Source organism: Ambystoma mexicanum, chromosome 6q (assembly GCF_040938575.1).
Source record: "Ambystoma mexicanum isolate Mex_15411 chromosome 6q, UKY_AmexF1_1, whole genome shotgun sequence".
Classification (NCBI taxonomy): Eukaryota; Metazoa; Chordata; class Amphibia; order Caudata; family Ambystomatidae; genus Ambystoma; species Ambystoma mexicanum.
The window spans coordinates 485,697,404-485,722,189 of NC_090937.1; the positions used below are offsets into that span (position 1 = coordinate 485,697,404).

At 47.7% G+C, this 24,786-nt stretch overlaps 1 protein-coding gene across 5 annotated transcripts in view; it reads left to right on the forward strand.

The window, feature by feature from the left end:
• Positions 1 to 24,786, forward strand: part of CENPE (centromere protein E) — a 2,471,681-nt gene that overhangs the window by 184,554 nt on the left and 2,262,341 nt on the right. For all 5 annotated transcript variants that reach the window (XM_069630970.1, XM_069630968.1, XM_069630972.1 and 2 more), the window contains exon 6: positions 9,247 to 9,328. In XM_069630970.1, coding sequence (XP_069487071.1) covers positions 9,247 to 9,328 — 82 coding nt within the window. The remainder of the gene's footprint in view (positions 1 to 9,246; positions 9,329 to 24,786) is intronic.

The following is a 24,786-nucleotide window of genomic DNA, read 5'->3' on the forward strand; positions in this document are numbered from 1 at the left end:
CTCTTCGTAGGGCTTGGACTGCCTCTTAGTTGGGTGTATTATTGATGTTGAACTGGGCCTAAAGACTACCTGCACTGCCCGTTTCCTTCCCCTCTAGGTTGTCGACATATTTTGTGCAGTCACCCCTTTAGACCCCAATGGTCTTGTGTGTGTATATATATATATATATATATTATGAGTGTGATGTATTGGTTTACGAAGTGATACTTTTGCTATGGTCTGTTACAAAGGCCTTGTAATAAATGTGTCTATATTTTTGATATAACACCTGTCTGGAGTAATTTGTAAGTGTCCTTGCTCTGTGTGCTCATTGAGGTCTTTCAGTCACCCTCACCCCTCCTGATACTTAATCTTGACCGCCTGCCAAAGCTACCTTGATTGGTCTGGCTTGTCCAGAAGTTACCCTGTTCCAAGAAGCTAGGCTGGCCTTCTGAACCTCTGACCACCAGGTCAGAGTTCAGAAATCCTTCTTAACAGAGGGGTAGATGGATGGAGAGATGTTTGGTGGGTGGAAGAGCATGGAGAAGCATAGGAGGAAGGGTAACGAGTAGAAGGGCCTGAGAAAGAAGCCCAAGTGAAACCTGGGCAATTGGAAGGCTCTTGGCCCAGTTATTAAGACCACTGCTAGTCTTGTGGGACCTCTGGATGGGATCCACCTTGAAGATGAGACTTTTCCCTTTAGGCCATCATAACTACCCACTTACCTATTGGATGGCAGGGGTACTGATCTCCAGTGACCACCTTGAGATTGAGGGACACCTGAGTTAGGGAGGGAAAAGCCCATTGGAGCCCAGAGGGAGGGACTGCTCTTAGTGAGGCCCTTCACAATAACTTTATTAAAATCCCTTGCAGTCTTTACAGTTTGTCTTGAGGCCACCTTTGGCACAAATTACTTTTAGAATCTTTTTCAGTCCAATGTTGTACCATTTTGGGCTGAGATTAGCTCAGTTCCGAAGAGATGGGTCAGGTCCCCTGGTTGCTGATGTTACCAATTAAGAATCTGGATTCTTTTTTTCCAAGGCTGCTCCTAGGGAAATGTTGGAATTTCTGTGGGAAGGAAAAATCTTGAATAGCCTACAAAATGGTGATCTACCCTAAGGAATAGTTGGAATTAACTACCCACATGTTAAAATTACTATAGTGCAGCATAGTTGTGGGTGATCACTGATCTATTATATTTACCAGTCAAGCAAAATGTTATTTTTGTCATGATTCCTGTCCCTCATGTCCCCAGCCCTCCAAGATGTCAGGCTGGAGCCAGGCCACGATCACCTACATGGCCCTCAAGGGCCTCTCCATCCCTCCAAAGACCCACTTGGAGTCAGACTTGGCGCTTGTGGTACCAGAGACACTCACTCCCATAGGATAACATTGGGGATTGGACTTGTAGTTCATTGATGGGGGACAAGATGGATGCCCCCACATATTTTGGTTCCCAGAACTGCATGTGCAGTCTAGTCTTTTGGGTGTGGTTCAGCCCAGAGACAGCTGGGATACCCAGAGACTATTTAAGCCACGCCCAGGCTGAGAAACATGCTTTGTGTTTTCTGCACCTGCAGTGTGACACTCACCGTGTTCGGATCGGTCTCCAGTAGGCCTGCATCTTTCTTCTGCGCTCAGCTCCTGCAAGAACAAGAACACTGTTAGGAACAGCCTTACCTTGCGGTGCTTCTGCCCATCATTCATCGCTCCTTCTGTTCTGCGGGTATCTTCGGCGGTGTCATTCCCATCCCGGCACGCCGCTTCCTAAGGGAAAAGAACAGAAAAAAAGGCATTAGTAAGCATTCAGCAAATCTTCGCTTATTTTTTAAAGACTGTACAAGCTTCAAACGCTTACCCGAGTCCCAGCCGCTCTGGGGAAACTCTGTCTCCGGAACTTCTCATCCATCTGCAAGAGGGAAAAGACACTCCAGGTTAGCGTGGAAACATCTCGAGGCGCAGCATACCGCACTTACTCACCGCATTTCTTCTTCATAACCGGCATCCACGCTGAAAACGTCGTGGCACCTAAAAGACACAGAAAAAACTCAGTTCAATACAAATACAAAAGCGTCGCAACCCGCTCTCACTCACCTTCAGCGCAACTCATCTCAGCAGCACGTCGCCATCCCCGGACGCCGGCCATCATCTAAGGAAGGAAAGGAACGAAGTTGGAGAACTGTTCAAAAGACTCATTATACTTACCTGTCGGACTCTTGCCAGTGAAGTAACTAGGCAGCAACGAGCCCGCATCAATCAACGCGCCCCTGCGCTGAAAGCAGGACGGAGGGCACACTTTCCAAGAAAACAAGGTGAGCTGTGGATCAAAGGGAGGGGTTGGGCCCTTGGGAAGAAGGGGTTCAAGCACACAGAGACAATAGGGAGTTAAACTCTGCCAATCCTATGTTTCAGGCCCAGTCTCCAGTCGAGTAGACTCCAGGGAAGCGTTCAGGGTCGTAAGAGGTCAGAACAGGCTGAGTGACGTCCCCGTGGATACCAGGTGAGTGTTAGTTTTAGAGAAATAGATCTTGTTACCAGTAACAGTGGGTTAGTGGTACAGAAAAACACACTCCCAAGGAGAATTGGATCTCCTCCGGTGTTAGCAATACTCTGGGTGCTCTCTTGGGATCGAAGTGACACCAAAAGGATATTAACCGAGCCCTCATTGTTTAATCACATTTACCCCCACCCCTCACACTTAGTGGTTATCCCAGATCTTGGAGGATTCCTGAAAGGGTACTGGGTAGGATTAGAAAGGGCAGGCTAATGTGGCAGCACGAAAAGTTTCTTAGCCGAAATAGTAAAATAGCTGGAAGTGAACTGATGCTATTGCAGTTTTCAGTTTGTCTATACTATGACAGATACCAAATGGAAAGAGCAATTAGAGGCCAGACCTCATTCAAAAAAGAAAAGTATTACATGCACTTTTAGGGTTTAAAAGTGATTTATAATGAAGCTGTATAGGTCATTGCTTGTGGCAAGCAACGTGTATATAAAGGACACAGTAGGAAAGACTTTGGGGAAGTATTCTTTGATCTATGGTATACATTCTGTGAATTATGAAATGCCCCTGGCTAGTCAGTATATGATGCATGGAATAAATTACTCGACAGGTGGCACTATATGACTTGTAATCTATCTAAAATGTATCTCCATAATACCCATCTATGTTGAAGCGATTGTGGGGGAAAGGGAACTTATTGGCAAGTTTGTTGGGGATGTAGTAGAATAGAAACTTACTGGAAAGATGTATTATCTTGGATTGGTGACTCGGAGGAGATTTCAAGATATTTGAATACTTTCCTAGTACTGGTCTACCTACCACCCAAAGATGAACATTCAAATTCACGGTCACATGAGATACATAACTTTTATTAATGTCTGCAGAAGCATGTATAAAAATGACCTGGACGACTCATACCTGCTCAATTAAAAGAGTGCTTGCAAAAGGTTTGGGACCTAACCGATGAGAAACCTGTGTTTTGAAGTGTTTCCCTTCCTCACCAAGTATAGTGATAACAAAAGGGCCCCTGTGGGTGATGCAGATTAAGAGGACAAGGGATACAGGGAGGATAATAATAGAGGACCTTCACACAGCCCATGGGATTACAATTTGTAAAGTGTGAATCTACGTTTTCTAGAAAGAGCCAGCGCTGTTTGGTTAAGCCCATTCAGTATCTTGATTCCCTATGAGACTGGAAATGTATGATTGGGTTGATTTACAACACACACTGGTGCCGTTTGTTTGGTCTGCAGACGCTCATTACTGAGAACCATAATTGTGGAAGTTTGAATTCTATCCCAGGGTTCGAAATTAAGATTCAGTAAGCAGGTGTTAAAACAAACTGCTATGTGTTGGGCATCACGCAGTAGGCAGGAGCTATCACTGGGGAAATGGGAGCGAGTACACAGCACACCACAAATTGAACTTCAACAGGAGAGGCAAACTGACTTTTTGACCACTGTTTATTCGGTTTAAGTGTGTACTAAATGCGTTCTAATTATTCTGTATTAATATTCTCAAATACTCTGTTAATTTTCTAAGGCACCAGTTAGCATGAGGAGTCAAAGGTAGCTCCTGGTAACTGTTCATTTCAAGCTAACCAGGTCCTCCTATGCTAAAAGCAGGAGCTAAATTGGCTCCCAGCAATTTTGAGCCCTGCTATCCCACATGGTTGCGTTTTTTTCTTTTTGCTCTTTACCAGTTTGTATATATATCCTATTTTATTTTAGTCAATGTGTTGTTGAATGAACTATGGAAGGAATCCTTTTGTCCAGGATGTTGATTAAAAGAATAAAGGACTCAAAACAGGCTCTACAAATAGCACATTTAAGTGGACAGAGATGATTAAGCCAGATACAGAAATATTTTGGGGACAAATTGTTTCTGTGAAAATGTTAAACATCGTATCTTCTTGAAAACTCATTAAAAATATAAAAAAGAAACTCTGTGATCTGGCGCACCTGTGGCTCATTAGAAAGGCACTAGCTCGCAGAAGCTCCATTACAAACCTCTGCAAAGAAAGCAGTAATGTTTCAAAGGAACTTTCTTCTATCTAGTCTGACTTTACCCTGGATGTCTCGTGGTTTTGAGGCACTGTCTGGTCAATCTCATGAAAAGTGTAGCCTGGGCAGCACCCAATGAATCCTCAATACCTAACTGCAGTGCAGCGGCACACAGCAGTCAACTATGTAGATTGCTACAGAGCCCACGACAATTCAATAGGCATCCCTTGAAAAATATTAGAAATCCTGCTAGATTTGCAGGTCGTAACTTATTTTATCTACTCAACCGAAGAGAAATTAACTTGACCCATGAATTTGATGGCCTATTTTTTGTATTGAAACACCATGCTGACGCATGACGAAACATTGATAGCAATGTTAATGTGCCTTTCCCATTTTCTCCTCCTGAACACCTTGGAGAACAATTTCCTATAGACAACCGAGAATACACGTTTCCCCCCACATGTGAAGCAGTATTAGGTAAGGCTAATATGAGGGTTATAATACATTTGGGTCACCTGCTTGGAGTTTGCAATAGCTTATAGGTTCAAGATTGGGTTAGAAGAAGGCTTAAAGGTAGAATTGAGTTAAGGATATATTAAATGACCGCATACACGAAGGCATATCAACAAAGGCCTTGGATAGGGTTAGAGTGTTCATTAGTTTTTGGCCATATTATGCAAAAGGATCACTAGTGCAGGATGTTCCCAGAAAGAATATGGCTGCCTACAAATGGAGGCAGAATTATGTTATCGTTAACAGAGCATGCGTTTATTGAAAGTCCGTCCTCTGTACCCCCACAATGTAGCTGCTCACCAAGGATCTATCGTATTGCACAACAGTAGTGGTAGAGGTGCTGTGAATGGGCTACAGTCCGCTGCCAACTGCTGGCTCAATATGCACTCATGAAAATGTATGAGCAGGGCCATTCATGAACATGAAGGATCCTGTGAGTCCGCTGTCTGCAATGTTACCCATCTGCCCACCTCTCCAGAGGAGGGCTTAGTGTGATATGGATGCAATAGCCAGAGATACCAAATGCACCAGGCTCTGTTGCAGAGGACCTTCCTGTCCAACCTCACTTATGATCTGTCCCGTCAGAAATGTATAAAAGAAATGTCCCAAGTCTGCCATTGCAATTTCCTTATCACTTCCAAAGATTTCTTATATTCTCTCTGTAGTGCAGTACTTTCAATTGACGCTCCGGAAGCTTCCGCTCTGGTTCCTCGCTCCCCACAATGAACTTGCAGTTGTTTCAGTGTCTGCTGCTGAAACCATTGATTTTGGGGTGTAGGGAGCTGTGTTAGTCACTCTCACGCTTGGGGTCTGGTGGGTGACAGCTAGCCTGCTGCTGGTTGCTATGCCCAGCGATTTAGCACCCTCCATGGACGCCATCGTTGAACTGGCCCGGTACTGAGCTTTGGCCTTTCCCAGGTCTATGCCCAGTCACTAAAAGGCAATTAAGCAACTCTGTTGTGGACAATGTCAGTCTTGTGAAAACTCTCGCAATGCTTCCTTTTAAAATGGAGCTTGGCCTACCAAGCCTGCTACACTCATGGGTTCAAGATTATGAAATACAAATATACATAAATCGACGGAGAATCATTTTTCAGACTAATTGTCAATGCTCTTAGAAGACACATTTACAAAAGCGAATTCCTTGCGGACCTGGAGCACATGGCTTCATCCACAAAGTTGCAGTTTGGATATTATGTGGTTGGTGTTGGTGAGGGGGGGGGTGGTTGCAGCAGAGAGGGTGGTGAGGGTTCTGATTTGGAGATGCTTGACCTACTGACTAGTGTAATCCAAGATCTGTACTGTACCACACCAATTCTGGGCCACATGGATACATTGTTTTGTGCAAACTGCTTACAGGTCTTACCACTCTGTGATCTCTTATTAAAATAAGCAGAAGCAGTCAGACCTCCAGGCCAGCAGACTCCTTAGTTCTCAGTACACATCCACCTCAGAGCTGCTCCAGAGAGCCTACCAACTCCCCATCACCAACCACTTTCTCATGCAGGCTTGAATGAGACCAACACAGACTGACTTTGTTTGTTTATTTATATAGCGCTTCACACCGAGGTATCTGGGCGCATTACAGGTTACTTACAAGTTACGCATTTGCAAATCAGGTGGTGGGGTATACACAGTAGTAGGGTACAAGCATTATATACATTATTTACTAGTAACTTCCAGGTAATTGTGATTGACCTGCTGCACTACTATCTAGAGGGCAGCTGTGGACAGTGAAATTAATACATACCAAAATTTCAGAAGGGACACTCGACCACACGGTCGGGTACTATGGAGATGGTACTCTTTCCACCTTAAAAGTACTTGACTAGGCTTCTTTTCAAGTAGATTTCATGAGCCCTCTGCGATATAAGCAGCGTTTAGATGTTGTACTTGTATACATCTTGGTCTCCTTAGTTGTCCAGACTATTGCTGGCCCCTTAATGACTTAACAGGTTGTGCTTGTGTGTGCTCCAAAAAGCTCAGCTGCCGGTCTTTAATTTCAGTGTTTGCAGCTTTGCTTAATTGGCCCCCAATTCAGTTCTCATATCAGTACCCTGTATAGGGGGCCAGCCCCTCCCTTAATCAGATTGCACACAGGCTTAGCTGTGGCATCTCTTACACAGCGCACTGTCCAGGGCTCCACACCAGGAAGCTCTCGCCTCTTTTTAATCCAGCTTCCCTCCTCCAGCGATTGCTTTTGTGCCCCGGAAAACTAGATTTAGTGCACCCACACTGCAGCTGCCATCTTAGTCCATGTGTTGCACTGATGTCCAAGTCTCCCCCGAGCTATCCTCCTGGCTTTGCAGGTCTTTGTGGTGAGCTGTAATCACAGCATTCTAGGAGGTAAAAACATTCTGCAGGTATCTGGTCTGCAGTCTCCACAGGCTGCTGTACCTTCCTGTGGTGCAAAGTTATTGGCTGACTTTGGGTTTGCAGTGTTTTGAGCCAGGGCAGCAAGAGCTAACTAAACCCATGTCTTACTGGGTGGCCACATGGTCACGCCCCCTCGCATTCCAAAGTTTCTTGTATTCTCGGCCTGTTGGTCTTTGGTTTGCACTTTTGTGTTTCACTGCATGTTAAAACTACTATCTCCAAGTTTGTGACGCAGTACATAGATTGAATCAGTGGGGTGCTATGCTTATATTTGTCCCCTTTAGGAGAGTTGGCCTTCATGGGTTGTAATGTTTTTATTGTATAGATTGTTTTTCCTTTACCCTTTTATTATTTACAGCATTTATTTCTTTTGAAGTCCTTTTTTTTTCTTCTTTTTCCTATCCCTATTGTACAGCGCTCTGCTGCTCTGCTGCCTTTGAAGTGAAAATCTAGCCCAATAAACAGGGTTGGGCCTTGTTGCACATTGCTGTAGGTCAAGATGGGTAACGCTTACTGCTCAAGAGTACAGTGTAATCATCCAATACTTGCCGAAACACAATTCTGAAATAATTCGAACATTAACCCCATGGCTTTTAGCTGTTTGTTAGGGAAGGTGTTGTTTTTGCTGCTTTCCTCCCATAGACTTGTATGGGACACCCTTTCGTTTTGCTTGGTTTGGACTCCTGACCTTACTTTTTGGAGGCAAGTAAAGCCTTTTGCTTGCCTTCCCTTGCATTGTGCTCATTTCATATGGGGAGACTGATCAATCGATAAGACTAGTACTGAGTGACTGTCTCTCTTTATGGACTTATTGTACTTTACAACTGCACACATCACCATGAAGTTAAGTACTGTTATAATACGTTGTACCCTTGTATATTTTTCTTTTGTAATTGTTGGGTTATAAATATATTTGGGCTGGTGGCAGCAGCAATCTTCTGATTGTGTTTACATTTTCGTAGTCATGCACATTTGCAATTGGTACAAATGCTTACTAATAAGATCTCGTAGCACATAAGATCTCAGCAGTGGTCTCTGGAGAAATCTGAGTCGGGAGGGTCATGGGGAGTTAACTTAACATCTGTTTCTTCTCCCTCTTTACACCATAGGGTTACATGGGTGTAAAGTCGTCCTGTCCCCATAGTATAGTAGGATTGAGAGTATTAATTACCTGCATTTTCCTCACCTTTTTTAACTTGGAATCATAGTCACTGGCAAAGTCCAATCTGATGCTACAACTAATAAAAAAGTATGACTTTGGAACTGGTGACTTTACTCTGAAGTTTTTTTACTGAACTTTATGCATCTTGGTACTTGTTATACACTGGTTATTGAATCTAATGCTTTCTACCTTCTCCTAACGGTGAATAAATATATCTAGTTTTATAGTAAGTGTGTGACAATATTTGTCTAGAGACTTATTTGCTTTGTGTGTATTTTTAAAGGCCTAATAAATCATTGTTTGTTTGTGTACTTGCCTGTGTAACTAGAATTAATGGGAGTGTTGTCTGGACTCATTGTAGCCAGCCTAGACCACTGTCATCCTCCCCCCTCCTAGGTGTACCATGATTGGGTTTGATTAGACTTCAGTTTCTTTCCTATTCGTCATAATATATTATCTGCCCAGAATCTCAACTGTCTCCCCCGCCCCACTTCCCGATTGAATTTGGAAATCAATCTCCACAGGATCCATTCTCCACCTCCTTTCACAACAGCCCATTATACCGGTCTGTAAATATCTTCTGAAATGTAAATAGTTTGGAAATTGGAGACCCGTGACTTGTTTGCTGCCAACAAGATGTAGTTACAATGTTGCATGTTCTTATCTTTAAGAGGAGCACTGTTTTACGTTGTTTATTTTTTCTCCAGAGAAATGTTTATGTAGCTGATCTAACAGAAGAATTGGTTGTCATTCCACAACATGTAATGGAATGGATAAAGAAGGGGGAAAGTAAGCTTAAGACTTATATATTTATAGTGTTGAACGTTGTATTATGTGCACTGAAGTAGCTTGTATTTTTGTTAACTGCTTGAACATTTTTGCTTTATCATGAAATCTTATTCCTCCACTTAAACTGAATATGTATGGACAAAAAGTTACCCCAGGTAGTCTGTAAGCTGCATCAGTCTAACCATTTCACGCAGTGGCAACACGTACCCTACATCCCCTTCATATAGGTTAGGATACTCTCTACATACATTGGCATAAAATGGAGGTGGGAAGTTTAGGCAAAAAGGAAATCTGCATGTGTCTGTGCTAAACTGTCTAAACTCCAGGTCTCGAAGGCCGGTATGCTGACTGGTTTCAGGAAACCCCTCATTAATATTCTTGAAATAAATGTGCATACAAGCATTCTAAATGTATGCATTTTTTCTCATGAATAATAATTGGGGAATTTGTGGGGGCGGGCCCCTTAATCACCTTAACTCGAGCTGGTTTACCACTTGAGGAACGAGTGCACGTTTTGTATGTGAAGCACGTTTATTGTACAATCATCTGTGGAGCAGTTAGCTAGTGCTGTAGAACCAAACTAACCCTTGTCCCAAACCACATAAGAAGTTTTATATACAATTTTGCAACAGTTAAAACACTCCCAGATACTTTATTACAATCCACTCCCCACATGTGATTGGACATAAACCTCTTCAAAGTAATCCATCTTTCTCCAATTTCTACATTCTCATTGGCAGCTGTTACCTTAACTACCTCCTTCAGCTCATGTGTATGACACACCACCTTTTAGGGTTTGTCTGTTAGGTCCTGAAATCACCATTTAGTTAAACATTTGTATGCAAACATAATTCTTGACTAGTAATAACTGGCCTAAGCCCTTTTAATCTTAACTTTTAATTGCACCTGATTTGCATAAATATTTCAAGCGATATGAAAGCCAGGTAAATAAGTTCTTTGAATTAGTGATCACTCATTCCTCAGGTCAGTGGTTCCATTGAAACATTTTAATATAAATAACTGCCATTTCATCGCACAAAGCACATCTGAAAATACAATTGAGACTTCTGGGTTCCAAGTACTTTAGCCTTGGCCATTGACTGACCCCATGTTTTACTGCTGACCAAAAGCAAACCGCAAAACCCCTCTGTCAACCTCCTATGCATTCAGGGGATTGATTATCTGTCGTCTGCAATACTTATCCGACCATAAACCCCATGGCGGGTTCCTTCAGCTAAGCTGACTGCAAAGGTTGAAGTTAGTTATTTACCCATCCTCTGACCTCTTAAATCGTGCAGCATTGGTTGCTCAAGTCAAAATTCACTTTGCAAACAGCCCTGACTGCTGTGCTTTAATAAATTTGTAAAAAAGCCCTTAAATCGGGATTCACAAAATTCCCCTATGTATTTGTATCAGCGTACATGCCTTTTTAATAACTGACACATTTTCTTCACAGTGGGTTCTCTATGACTAGCCCTCTTCCTATGCGCATTAAAAACCTTCCCAGGCTGTTTCCACGTACTTCAGAGCACTCCATGTGTGAATTGTTTTTCATTTGGTGGTTTGAACAAATCTTTCTGCGCACGTGTAAGCTAATATGTGTACGTTCTAAACAAAAAGTAACACTACAGTAACACATCCCATCCACAATTAACTAAACTGGATAAATATGAAGTTGCAACATCGCATTCAGTTTGCCGCACCCCCAGTCATCAATATGGCACACGCAACATAAACCATCCTTGCTTGTGGTGGCCTTTTCTGACCAAGCCAACAAAATCCTGAAAACCTAAAATGGATGTCAAAGAAGTCAACAGACTAGTCTGTATCTGGCCCCCCCTTGGTGCTGTCCCCCTCAAACTTCTTGGGAGGAGGGACAGAACCAAGGGGTGAGGGGAGAGGGACAGCACTGGGGGGGGTGGGGGCGGGTTTGTTAGTGACGGATATATTTAACAGTACATCCTTTTCTTTACACAGCATAGCAGTAGATGGTGGTCTGGCAGTCACTCATTTTGAAGCTCTGTGATAAGTAAATTGTATGAACATATGAAACCTCTAAAGACGCTTCTTTTGTGACCGTCATTTGGTCTGCAATTTGTTACCCACTTAAAAGAACAAGATTTCAGTTCAATTAGAAATGTTCTTATGGGACAGTTCTGCAACCTGTGTTTCATGAAGAACATGGTCACAACAAACATGATATCTTACCAAGATGGCAAGGATCTTCAGATCAAGATGGTGGCTGTATGGGCCTTTGCCGCCCAGCCAACACAGCAGATTTCTGATTTCAGCTTCATGACAGGAACATGGAGCAATTAAGCCAGCGTCTGCACTGGCGTTCTCATGCCTTAATGTGCTCCCGTCCCTGCTGCCTCCAAGTTTCCCATCACTTTTTCTCCCGCCGCCCCCACCCTAAGTGTCCATCTCTGGGGTCACCCAACTTGTTGGAGCAAATCGCAACAGGGTGGCTTTGGCAGAAAGACGGCCACAACAAGGCCAAGGCCACTAAGGTAAGACCTCTGCTTGACACTTGGTGACAATCTTTTGCAGAAACGTTTCATACAAGCCTCTCTTGGGCTGTTAAAGGCCTGGATTTCACTGAAGTTTTTTACCCACCATAGCCAAACCAGGATTCACTGATCTCGGGGAAACAGATAATGGCCCCAAAAAGGCGGCACTCTCCAACATGCAGGCTCAGAGCTTTGAGGAGTTGGCGTTTATACTGGGCAGAGCACAAATGGTTCTGAGGTTTGTTGCATTTCCCTCTCCTCCCCCATCCCCCTTGGTGCTGTCCTTGGAAGAAAAGGGAAAGGGGATTATTGGAAGGAGGCCATAAGAGAATTTCAGGACCTACTGTAAGACGATTTAACGCATGCTGGTGAAGAGGAGATGGAATTATCTTGGAAGTGCAGGTCAAATGGCAGGAAACTAGGGTGCCTGAACCAGAAATCGTAATTCCGCTAGAAAGGGCGGAAAACCTTACTGATCAGAACACCAGCTGAGGAATCAGGAGCCCTACTGAGCTGCGGATGAACAGCATAGAGCATTGAAGATGGCAAAGCTGGGAATGTCGATCGACCAGCTCCCTGATACAAATGCGAACCCTGAAGTTGGCGTGCCTAGCTAGCTAACTCCGCCACAAGACCTGGAGACTGAGGATGCCTACCTGCCATAACTGGTGAGGCCATGACGAGACCAATGGGTGGAGCAGGAGTTGCCATAAAAACTGGGGCATAGGTGAAGGAACCCAGCATTACGCAGCTACAGGTCCCCAATCCCCTTTCAGTGCCAAAACTTGGGACCCACTGATGGTGTGGAGCTTAGAAATAAGGGGAGGTAGCCACCAATTGGAAGGGAGTGCCGGAGAACCAAGAATTGGAATGGACTATACCTGGGTGTACTAAATGAAGAAAAACTGGGAATCGCATTACAAAAAAGGGTCTCTGCATATTGGGAGACACCAGAAACTGCGGCTGCAGTGAATAAGAACTTTGCAAAAAAATACAGATGATCCAGCAGCGGCCCAGAGTATCTGACTAAACATCCAACACCAGAAAGTTTGGTGGTTCAGGCTGCTACATCTACCAAGCATACCCATCCATCCCTCCTGATGGGGATGATAAGAGAGTGGATGCCTGGGTGAGAAAGGCATTTACTGCTGGCAGTATAGCATTAGAATCCACTAATGTAACGTGTACCTGGTCAAGGTTTACATTTACCCTGCGGGACTGCATAGCTATGGCGGCTGACCACATTCCCGAAGGAGAGGAAAGCGATGGCTTCAGGCAATCAAGGATGGTAAGGAGGCAATGGGTGAATGTCTCTAGTCAGGTCTGGAAACTGCAGACCGCATCAGCAGATCCATGTCAGCTACCACATTGTTAGGCAGATTTGCGTGGTTGAGGAAGTCTTTTTAGTTATTTATTTTTCTTTTTACCAGATGTGCAAGCTAGACTGCTCAACATACCCTTTGACGGCTCGAGGCTCTTTGGCAGTAAGGCGGATGAGAGTTTGGAAAAGGTGCAGAACTCGAAGGCGGCGGCTAAAATCCTTTCTGCTGCCATTAGACAGCCTCAACACCCCTACTCTGGCTCATCTTACTTGAGGGGTAAGTCCTTTTGATTTTACTCCTCAATTGGAAGAGGACAAGCTGGTCAAAAAGGTCAGAGGAAATACCCTTGTGGTGGACGGGGGAGAGGTGCTAAGCCAACCCAAGCAGCGTCGGTTTTATCAGCCGCCACGAAACCACTCTGAGGCCTTGACTCACAAGACCCCTGTGGGGGGCAGACTTATTCAGCATCTGAACGAATGACGAGGCATTAACTTCAGATGCTTGGGCACTGGAAACTGTAGCCCAAGGTTACTAACTTCCTTTCCAAAAAGGCCTTCGGATCATCCACCGGGGAACAACTCTTTCAAAATTCCGGATCCGCTCCTTGTGCAGGAAATGTTGACCCTGCTAGAGAAAGGTGCACTAGAACATGTACCTGTAGCGGAAAGGAACAAGTTTGTCCTTTTTAGGAATCAGAAAGTATGGGGAATACAGAGGATTGAGACCCATCTTGGACTTAAGAAACTTGAACAAGTTCCTCAGGAAGGACACGTTCAAGATGGTTACCCTTTCCCAAATCCTTCAGGCTCTCCAACTCCAAGACTGGATGGTATCATTGGACCTTCAAGATGCTTACTTTCATGTGCCTATCCATCCCAAGCACAGAAAGTACCTGAGGTTTGCGGTTGGCGGTTCTCATTATTAGTTTAGAGTTCTGCCATTCCGGCTGACCTCTGCCTGGAGGGTTTTCACCAGGTTTATGGCGGTGGTGGCAGCGAGTCTCAGGAGAGGGGGGGATTCACGTCTACCCCTACCTAGACGATTGGCTGATCAGGGCTCGTACACCCAAAAAAGCCTGGGACATCTCTGCATAACCTACCACTCTCTCCACAGACTGGGCTTCTCCCTCAATTACAAGAAGCCCCACATACCGCCATCTCAAAGACTCCATTGGTGCAGTCCTGGAGGCTTCCTTGGGGAAAGCCTCGCCACCCTAGGTCAGAGCTCAACACATTCTGCAGATGGTTACCAAATTCTAAAGGGCCCAGCATCTTCCGTCCTTTGATTCTTTGAGGTTGATTGGTCTTACGGCATCCTGCATTTTCCTGGTGGCAGAGGCTCGCCTGAGAACGAGATCCCTCCAATGAGCGCTCTAGACTCAATGGTCCTAGTTTTCATTCAGAATGGCTGTCATGACCACGGGCCCCAGAACACAAGAACCCTGCACCATCTAGTGACGGAGGCAATGGATCACTTAACTCACTTATGTCTCTTTGGGACTCATAAACACAGGAGCCCTGACTGGACTCCGTCCTGGTGCCTTTGGCTCCAGGCTCATATAGAGATGTGAGCAGGAACACTTTATTTCAGTGCTGGAGTGCTTTTATTTTACAAGAACTTTCCAGGTGCTGAAAGCATTTATTCCAGAAAACATACCCATGTGCTGACTCATCAGGCTTGGCTCCCTAGGCCTGGTCTTCAGGTGCTGACTCATCGGGTGTGGCAGGGCATGGCAGCTACTGCCAGGAACAAGACTATATAAACGCTGCGATCCTTCAAGCAAACGATTCGTGTTACTTTGCACCTCCGTGCAACGTGACGCTCACCGCTGCCTGGACCAGCTACTTATCTCGTGATCCTACAACAGCATCCTTACCTGGACCCTGGCTTGCATCTCACGGCAACGCTCCATCTTCTTGGCAGATCCCGAATCAACGCTGCAGCATCTGCGCTCTCTGTCCCACGAAGCTAAAGTCCTGAAACGAGAAAAGAAGACAAGACGAGGTTAGAACTCCCGAAAACACCCAACCCAGGGTTGCGCCGCATTTAAAACCCAATGCGCACCCTCAGGCACCATTAAAGGCTACTTACCAGCTGTCGGACCATCTCAACCCTGCTCCTCCGTACCGCCGGCTCCGCTTCTTCTACCACAGCTACCGCCGGCACCGCTACACCACCTGCAAGGGGAGAGAGCAGATAAGAGACATTACATACAAAGGACAGAGAACAAACTTTTACAAATATAATTACAACAGTCGGAAGACAAGCGGGCAAGTGGAAACCAGGGAAACACTCACCTACAAGAGAAGTGGACTAGTCACAGCTGACCTGGACTTCCACGACAAGGGACAAGTGAAGGAACTCGGTTCCCTTCAACAAGCGCCCCTGCCAGAAGCAGCAGGACAGAGAGCTCATCATTATTTAGCAGGTGAGCCTCAGGAGTAGTGCAACCCCAGGGAAGCCCCATCCAGGGAGAAGAGGTCTGGAGAAGGGGTCAGGGACCACAGGCTGCATACTTATACGACCCCCCCCCCTTTATATTCACGCAGGAACCGCACTGCTCATCACTGCACAGACAAGAGGAGTTTCATCCCTGGGAGGGTTGTGACCGTGCCCCAACACCTCTGCAGAGACCAGGTGAGCGTAACAGACAGACCAGCTGAAAGTTCTGAGCAGGGTCTCTCAGGAACTTCTGTGGTGGGCTTGCAAGGACAACATTCTCAAGGGAGAATCTTTTTGGCAGCCATGGCCAGAGATAACGGTATTGACGGACACCTCACTCGCTGGTCTGACAATCAGCGGTCATTGGTCTCCATCGGCGCCCAAACACCACATCAACCGTTTGGAGCTGAGGGCAATCAGACTAGCGCTGAGGGCCTTTCTGCCCTTTGTACGGGGAAAGAATGTCCTGATCATGATGGACAACACAGTGGTCATGTACTACCTCAACAAGAGAGGAGGTGTATGGTCACTGCAGCTGTTCAGAGAGGCAATGCAGCTCTCTGGGCAATTCAAGAAGGAATCTCCCTATTGGCAGTTCACCTAGCCAGTGAACACGGCGGCAGACTCTCTGAGCAGGCAGAGCACAGTCTCCCACGAATGGGAACTAGCTCAGGAAGTCCTTCAAGAGATCTTCACCCTTTGGGGAACACCTTAAGTGGATCTGTTATGTTATTTTGCATTTATATAGCGCCTTATATACCATTGGTATGGTCTGAAGGCACTTGTAGGTTGAACGCACTTGGGAACCGAAGTTCAGGTCAGTAGAGAGAGTCCAAAAGTGCGTGTGTGCACCAGGTATGTGTGCAGCTGGTGCGGAATTCAAGTGGTAGCTGCTTCTTAGCTGTAGGTGTGGTGGTTGAGAGATCGGGAGTATGTGTTCGCTCTGGTCGGCTTTATCCAGAACGAGTGTGGCTGCGTTAGGCCTGAGGAGAACGCCTGGCTGGGGGTGTGAAACCAGCAATGTTTACTTAGAGTGATGTGGAGTAGGCGGGAGATGTAGATATGAGAACAGTTATACCGAATGGTGTCATAGTATCTCTGTGTTCTAGATGAGTGGTGGTGTAAGGGGAAGAGAGTAAGCGTGGGGTGTGGTATGATGTATGTTTCCAAGTGTTTCCTTCATTCCAAAGCATATTAAGTATGTCATGCTGTTACGTGTGGGCAGGTCCGTCTATGCATTTTTGATCATTTCAGGTGTTCGATTGTCCTACACATTCACGTCTTATTCATGTGCTCTGGTTCACGTTGCGAGCTCAAGTCTGACCTTCATTCTCCAGTGTGCTTCACGCATGCTCTCATGTGTTCCATCCGAATGCACACCAGTCTGCTTACGCGCTCATCTGCTCAAACACTCATTCGCTCCATATACACATCCACTCCATACGCTCATCCACACTACACATTAATTCATCCGCTCTCCTCATTCATCCGCTCTCCTCATTCATCCGCTCTCCTCATTCATCCGCTCTCCTCATTCATCCGCTCTCCTCATTCATCTGCTCTCCACACTCATCCACTCTCCACATCCGGTCACTCTTCATACTCCACTGCATCATAAGTCTCTGCGTACTTCGAATTCAGTCACTCTCCACATTCGCTTCTGCGTTTTCCACATTCAGACGTTGTTGACTATCAACTGCTCTCCACGCTCCTCTGCTCTCCACGCTCCTCTGCTCTCCACGCTCCTCTGCTCTCCACGCTCCTCTGCTCTCCACGCTCCTCTGCTCTCCACGCTCCTCTGCTCTCCACGCTCCTCTGCTCTCCACGCTCCTCTGCTCTCCACGCTCCTCTGCTCTCCACGCTCCTCTGCTCTCCACGCTCCTCTGCTCTCCACGCTCCTCTGCTCTCCACGCTCCTCTGCTCTCCACGCTCCTCTGCTCTCCACGCTCCTCTGCTCTCCACGCTCCTCTGCTCTCCACGCTCCTCTGCTCTCCACGCTCCTCTGCTCTCCACGCTCCTCTGCTCTCCACGCTCCTCTGCTCTCCACGCTCCTCTGCTCTCCACGCTCCTCTGCTCTCCACGCTCCTCTGCTCTCCACGCTCCTCTGCTCTCCACGCTCCTCTGCTCTCCACGCTCCTCTGCTCTCCACGCTCCTCTGCTCTCCACGCTCCTCTGCTCTCCACGCTCCTCTGCTCTCCACGCTCCTCTGCTCTCCACGCTCCTCTGCTCTCCACGCTCCTCTGCTCTCCACGCTCCTCTGCTCTCCACGCTCCTCTGCTCTCCACGCTCCTCTGCTCTCCACGCTCCTCTGCTCTCCACGCTCCTCTGCTCTCCACGCTCCTCTGCTCTCCCATCCGCTCTCAGCGCACATTCGATCTTCACAACCAGTGTCAACCGGAAGTGTGAACTGTACTGCTCCAGATAATTTCATCCAAAAGGAGCGCTAGGGGACGCGTTCGTAGTGGACTGGGAGTTTCCAGTCCCCGTCATTCCTCATGTGATCAGGAGGTTGAGAAAGTTCAGGAAATCCATTATCCTAATAGCTCCGGATTGGACCTGTTAGGCCGAATCTTGTGCAGTTCCCTTAGGGAGCACAAACAGCAAATTAAGACTACAGGTATATGCAAGAAATGCCCTTTGGTATCAGTCTGTACCACAAAGATTTAGTTGGTAGCTGTGGCTAAGCAGTCAGACTCTCAAGAGGGAGATGAGGAGTATTCAGGGTTTACACATTAGGGCTTCAGTACTTATTAAAAAGAATATATATATTTATTGTATACCTCTGATGTTCACACACATCACTATTATTAAAGCAAGTTAAATCAGTCAAGAAAAGTATACATGACTCCCTATTTAAAAATTGTAGACCAGTTTGAGCAAGAGTGAAAACTGAGCAAAACGGCACAGTGAAAACCAAGCAGAAATGGCACGCTAACAATTTCTCACAGGGGAGGGAAAGGACAAGTTATACAGGTTTAGACTCTTTAACACACTAGTAACACTTTCCAAGTAGATTGTGAACAAGTTAGGCAAGGCAGTACTTTAGCATATGCAATACTGAGGTGAAAACCGAGCACAATGGCACTTCACAAGTTTAAAAAGGGGAAGGAAAAAGGTGGTTATAAGAGTTAGGTGCACCAACACATTTCTAGGTGAGAAGCAACCTAGAGAAGGCAGTTGTAACCGATTTAGCCAGAGTCAATAGGCCTGTGCCAGAATCAATGATTCAAGACAATGTGCCCAGGATCAAACTGTTCTAGTAGCTGCAGTCAAGTCTTTGTTTAACGATTCAAAAAGGTGGTTGCAGAAGGTGAAAGACAACATTAGATGATGGGGGCGGCCAACCCAGTAGGTAAGTAAAGGATTTAAAACACCTTTAGCGATACACAACGAAACGGGAGGCCTGGCGGAACAATGTACCTTAATTGTGGAAGAGGCTCCTGCGGTGGTGTTAGTTCCTGCAGTTCAGGAGATCCAGCCAAGGAAGAGAGACTCGTCGTGGAGGAAGGTTCGAGTTACTGCACTGCCCAGGGATGAAACCAGCCGCGGTGCTGCCAAAACGAATAAAAGGGTACGCTCCTTTAAATCGCGGTCGTGGTGGACGGATGCCTGGCTATCCGGTCTCCGAGTGCAGGGCACTGGCGATTCGACCAAGGCAGGTCCTGGAAGGAGATTGGTGAACTGGTTGGCCCCACCAGCTCAAGGGAAGAAGACTCTTGCAGGTGAAGATCTTCTCGAATCGTTGGAGAATAGTGGTGAGGATCTGCAGCAGGGCTTCACCGGTGGTTCTGTCATTGCAGATGTCTTCAGCTTCTCTCCTCTTCGGATTTCTAGTTCCAGTGGTGACGTCTTGTCCTCCAGTCCTCAGGACCCTGCTTTTATGCAGCAAGAACCCCATTCATAAAGCCTAGCTATCACTCACACAGTGGGGTGGCTCTCCTGGCAGGAGAACTCCCCAGCATATCAGGGCAGAGTGCGACTTGGGTTGCGTAGGCAACCCTGTCCAGGGTGCCTATTCCCCCTCCCACACATCCTGTCTACCCCAGACTCAGTGGCGCCGAGAGGAGGGCTTCTGTGCTGAAGCCCGCCAAAAAGGCAAACAAAGGATCCCTGGCTTTGGTTAGGATTATAGAGAAAGACACGAGAAAGAAATATTATTAAAGTTCTGGCAATAAAAACCTACCGGAGGAAAGTTAATAAAATAAACTGGCAGTGGGGGGTGCTGTTGTGCGGCTGCTCGAGATGGCCGTCGCCTGAGAGGCTCCGGCCAAGGCCTTCATATCCTGCCCGTCATCCTTCATTTTTGGGACCCGTTCTCGCTTGGCTCTCCGGGTGACCCATGAACTTGTGCAGCACCCGCCGGTCATAGTTTTGTGGCCGCGGGTCGGTCGTGTGCCGGGAGGGGGTGCTGGCTGCGGCCTTGTTGGTGGTGTTTGAACTGCGGGGGGAGGAGGGGTGGCCTCCCCGCGCTTCGCCTTGGCTGCTTCTTGCTGCCCCTTACTCCTCCTGCGGCTGTGGAGTCCGGGGCCGCCTCGGCCTGCTACTGTCGCCGACGGACTGCAACCCCCGGGAACCCCGCGTTGCTCCTGTGGCTGTTTTGAGCTCTGCTGATCTGCGTTTGGTCCCGCCCCTTGAATTTGCGGTCGGCCAGCTCTCCTTGCATTGTCTGGCCCTTGCTGCCTGCAGGGGTTAGTCACCTGCTCGGCGCTGTGCCCTGTGACAGACCACTGCGACACTGGACTCTGATACTGGCTGGGGCTGCCTGGATGCCGGAGAACAAGGTGAGGCACGCCCCGTTGTGTCCTCCTGGCTTGCGGGGGGACCCATTCCCTGCAGACTTCTCCACCTTTCTCCAGCTGGGGCGCACTCCAGATCACTCCCCCACTGCCTGATCCCGTTCTGGGGGGGGTTTGGGGGAGGGCCCTGCGCTCTTCTGCTCTGCTAAGTGATTGTTTACCCAGACATTGACCCGCACGCCACCAGGGGTCGGGTCCACCTTGGGTAAGCATCCTCCTGTGAATATTGCTCCGGCTTACTGTGCTTACCCGGACCCTGGCTGTTTGTTGTCGACGTGGGATCAACGCGCTGCTCCTTGGACTGTGAGGTGTGGCTTCCTCCATGCTAGCGCCTGACACCATCGTTGGGGTTCCCGGTCAGTATGCATGCTCCGATGCCGTTGGCGCACACCTACCCCCTGACACCTGCTGACTGCTGATCAATCCTGAGGGGGAGGGCTCCCCTCAGTCGTCCACGTTCCATAACAATAATATCAAGTTATTTAATTGGAGTTGGGCCCGTGAGCCCCAGGAGTCATTCTGTCTGGTGGATTAGTGCTTCATTCATTGGCGTGCTGCTGGCTCACTTGGTTCTGCACGCAGGGGGGAGCCGTGTACAGGGCGCTAACTGCCTGGGCCGCGCGGGGCAGTAACACGGACTCCTGCTTTGTGGAATTCTGTGGGGCTCATTCTGCACTGGACAGTTACATAGGCTGCGGGGGATTAAACCCCACCTGTGCCCCTTGCCCTGGTGCTGGGTCTGTGCCCCCCGGCTCCCATCTACCTCACTATGGGAAATCACAAGAAACAGGCTAAAATGGAACAGTTTGCCCGCGCTGACCAACCATCCAGGCTGCCATCTCCCTCCTTGAGCCAACTTCCATCCCAAATTGATGTTGCTACCCTGAATCAGACTTTTTGTATTAAAGAGCAGCACTAACAGCCTGGACACAAAAATAGACTCCTTAACCTATAAGGTGGACACCTCGCCCATACAGATTGACAAATTGTGTGGGCGTATGACAGAGGCGGAGCAGCGAATAGGGGAGGGTGAGGACAAAGTTTCCACTCTGCAGCACGAGGTGGCAGTCCTGCAGCAGGCTATTAAAAAAATCACAGCCAAGAACGAGGACTTGGAGGGGCGCTCCAGACGGAATAACATGCGCATACTTGGGGTGCCGGAGTCCACGGCAATTGATAATATGGAAAAGTTCCCGGAAACGCTCCTTACTGAAATCCTGGACCAACCCCCACTTACGTCAATGTCTATGGTGGAGCGAGCACATTGCTCCCTTGCAGCGAAGCCCCCTCCTGGCGCTCCGGAACGTCCAATCATAGCTAGAATTTTCAATTATCGAGATCATGACATCATACTGCGCGCTGCCAGGGAGAAGGGGGAATTGCGATGGGGCTCATCCGTGATCCGACTGTTTCCAGACTTCAGCTCTGCAGTCCAAGATCAGTGTAAAACGTTTCAAGCTGTCAGAACCGTCCTCAGACGCAAGGGGATTAAGTATGCCATGCTTTACCCGATCTGGCTTCATGTTCAACATAATGGATCCGCGGTCGTCTTCACCTCCCCAGAGGCCGCCGAGCGCTTTGCCTCGAGCCTCCCAGATGCTGCGGGTAATCCGGGCCACTCTCCTCCTTATTCCAGCGGTGCTGATTAGCCTAGGAGCAATGGTGATCGCTGTTCTGTGAGGTCGGGTCCTAGAGACATCTCCTGATGACTGAGGCCTTTTGGAGCATGCTGGCCGCCTACAGCGCTCCACCACTACCTGTAGACAATGCGGTTTGATTGTTAATTATGGGGTTTGTTGGGGATGGGGGTGGGATGGGGCTGCCACTAGGTTTTTGTTTCTGGCGTGGGAAGGTCTGGGGGGGGGAGAGACATGGCTTTGGCTGGGTTGTTCTCTGTTCTTAATTGCCTCAACGCCCAACAGGTCTTTTGAACACCCGCACAGACAAATTAGGTCAGTAATTGTTGCGTGTATGATGCCCACATCAGTGTTCCCTTGGCCGATATGCTAGCATGTATGATGGGTGGGGGTAGGCAAAGGACTCTTTCGGTTCTATCCTGGAATATAAGGGGATTTACAAATCCCAAGAAGTCCCGCTTGATTGTGAATTTCTGCAGGAACAATGGGGTCAACATACTTTGCATTCGGGAAACCCACCTACCTAAGGGGCCTCCACTTCCTAGGCTTGTTGGGTGGGGTATCCATAGGTACGAATCGTCCTGCACGTCCCACTCCAGGGGGGTGGCCATTTACATCCACGGCTCCTTACAATTCAGGCTACATGAGCGACTTATGGACGAAGAGGGTAGATTTGTGGTTCTGGCGGGTGAGCTGTATGGTATCCAGTTGCTGCTCATAAATGTGTATGCGCCGAACAGACTCCCCGGAGTTCTTCCATTGGTATGCGGCGCACATTCACAAATTCCTGGGTTATGAGATTGTGTGGGCTGGTGATTTTAATTTGGCCCTCACGCTGGAATTGGATAGATGTGCGTCCAGCCAAACTTCCCTCCCCTTGGCGGCTAGACCTTGGACTGCCATCTCCCAGTATCACAGTCTGTTTGATACATGGCGATCCTTGCATCCGAATACTAGAGAGTTTACCTTCTACTCGGGAGTGCATGGTAGCTGCTCTAGAATCGATTACGTTATGGTCACTCCCCGGCTCCTTAGGAATGCTGTTGCTGCTTCTATTCTTCCCCGTACCCTTTCTGATCACTCTCCTGTTCTAGTATCCATTACTGTTCCTGTGAATCCCCCGAGTCATCTCGGGTGGAGATTTCGGGTGTGCGCCTTGGAGGACGTGGCCTTCCAGTCTGAGAGAGGGCAGGATATCCAAACGTTCTTCCAATTCAATACAGATTCAGTCCCGGATCAGAGAACAGTTTGGGAAGCTTTTAAAGTTTACCTGCAAGGTTGTTGCATTTCTAGGGAGGGTGGGGTGCTTAAAGCCATCAGGTCGTCTATGCAGGTTCTTGAAGATAAGATTAGGGAAAAGGAGAATCGGCAGGGCGAGTAAACTGCTAGCCCTCAGGGAGGACTTACTCCAATTGGCCACCAGCGAGGAGAGGTTCATGGGAGATCCTATCCTAGCGAAAAGATATGGTGAAGGAGATCGCCCGAGCAAAACCTTGGCATTGGCAATTCGGAAGGAACGCCAATCTACCATGGTGCCCAAGGTTGTGGGGGGGGATGGTTCCACGATTAAAGACTTTCAATAGGGAATTCTGTGAATATTAGTCAATTATACACGTCGCTCCCACTCCTGGGGCACGATTTGGTGCCCCAATATCTTGAGACGGTTGAACTGGGCTGGTTGGAGCCAGAGCAGGGTGCTTTGCTCAATAAACCTATCACGGAAGAGGAAATACGCAAGGCTATAAAATATCTTCCTAACAGTAAGGATCCTGGGCCAGACGGCCTGACAGCGGAATTTTATAAAGCGTACGTGGACCTAGTGCTCCCTCACTTACTCAGCATGTATGACAGTGCTTTCTCGAGTGGCTCTCTTCCTGAATCCACAAGATCTGCTCTGGTAACCGTGCTCCTAAAGCCTGGGCGCGACCCCCGACAACTGTCTTCGTATCGTCCATTGTCTCTTATCAACACGGACAATAAAATCCTAGCAAAAATACTCACCGACCGTATCCTACCTCGCATGCCAGCTTTAGTTCTCCCGGACCAAGCTGGTTTTATCCCGGGCCGCTCCACTCAGTTTAATCTGAGGCGTTTATTCACCTTAATGCATAATGTCAACCCTGAGGTCCCAAAGGTCGTGGCGGCGCTCGACACGGAGAAGGCCTTCGATTCTATCGAGTGGCCTTTCCTTTTCGAAGTGCTTCGCCGATCTGGGTTCGGATTGACATTTATAGAGTGGGTTAAAATATTATATACACCGCTCCTAGAGCAGCGATATGTACGAATGGTATAACCTCGGAGCACATCTAGCCTACGCGGGGTACCCGCCAGGGATGCCCCTTCTTGCCTGTCCTATTTGCTTTAGCAATAGAGCCATTGGCATGCCACATCCGGGAGCAACCCGCGCACAGTGGCGTGGTGGTGTGCTCGCAGCGAGCTGTGATATCCTCCTGTTTGTTAAACATCCTCTGCAAAATCGGAATCCCCTGACTCAAGAGGTGGTCCGATTTGGCGAGCTATCTGGCCTGGAATTAATTGGACCAAATCTGAGGTCCTCCCCTTGACTCCCTCCATGCGACAAGTGAATGCAGGGGAAGGTTTTCGTTGGTGTCCACAGGGGATACGTTACTGAGGGGTGAGGGTCCCCACCATGCCATTCGTCCTATATAGGGAAAACTACTTAGACCCTAGAGGAACTGGAACAGAAGGTTGAGGCTTGGATACTCCTCCCTGTGTCTCAAGCGGCCCGTA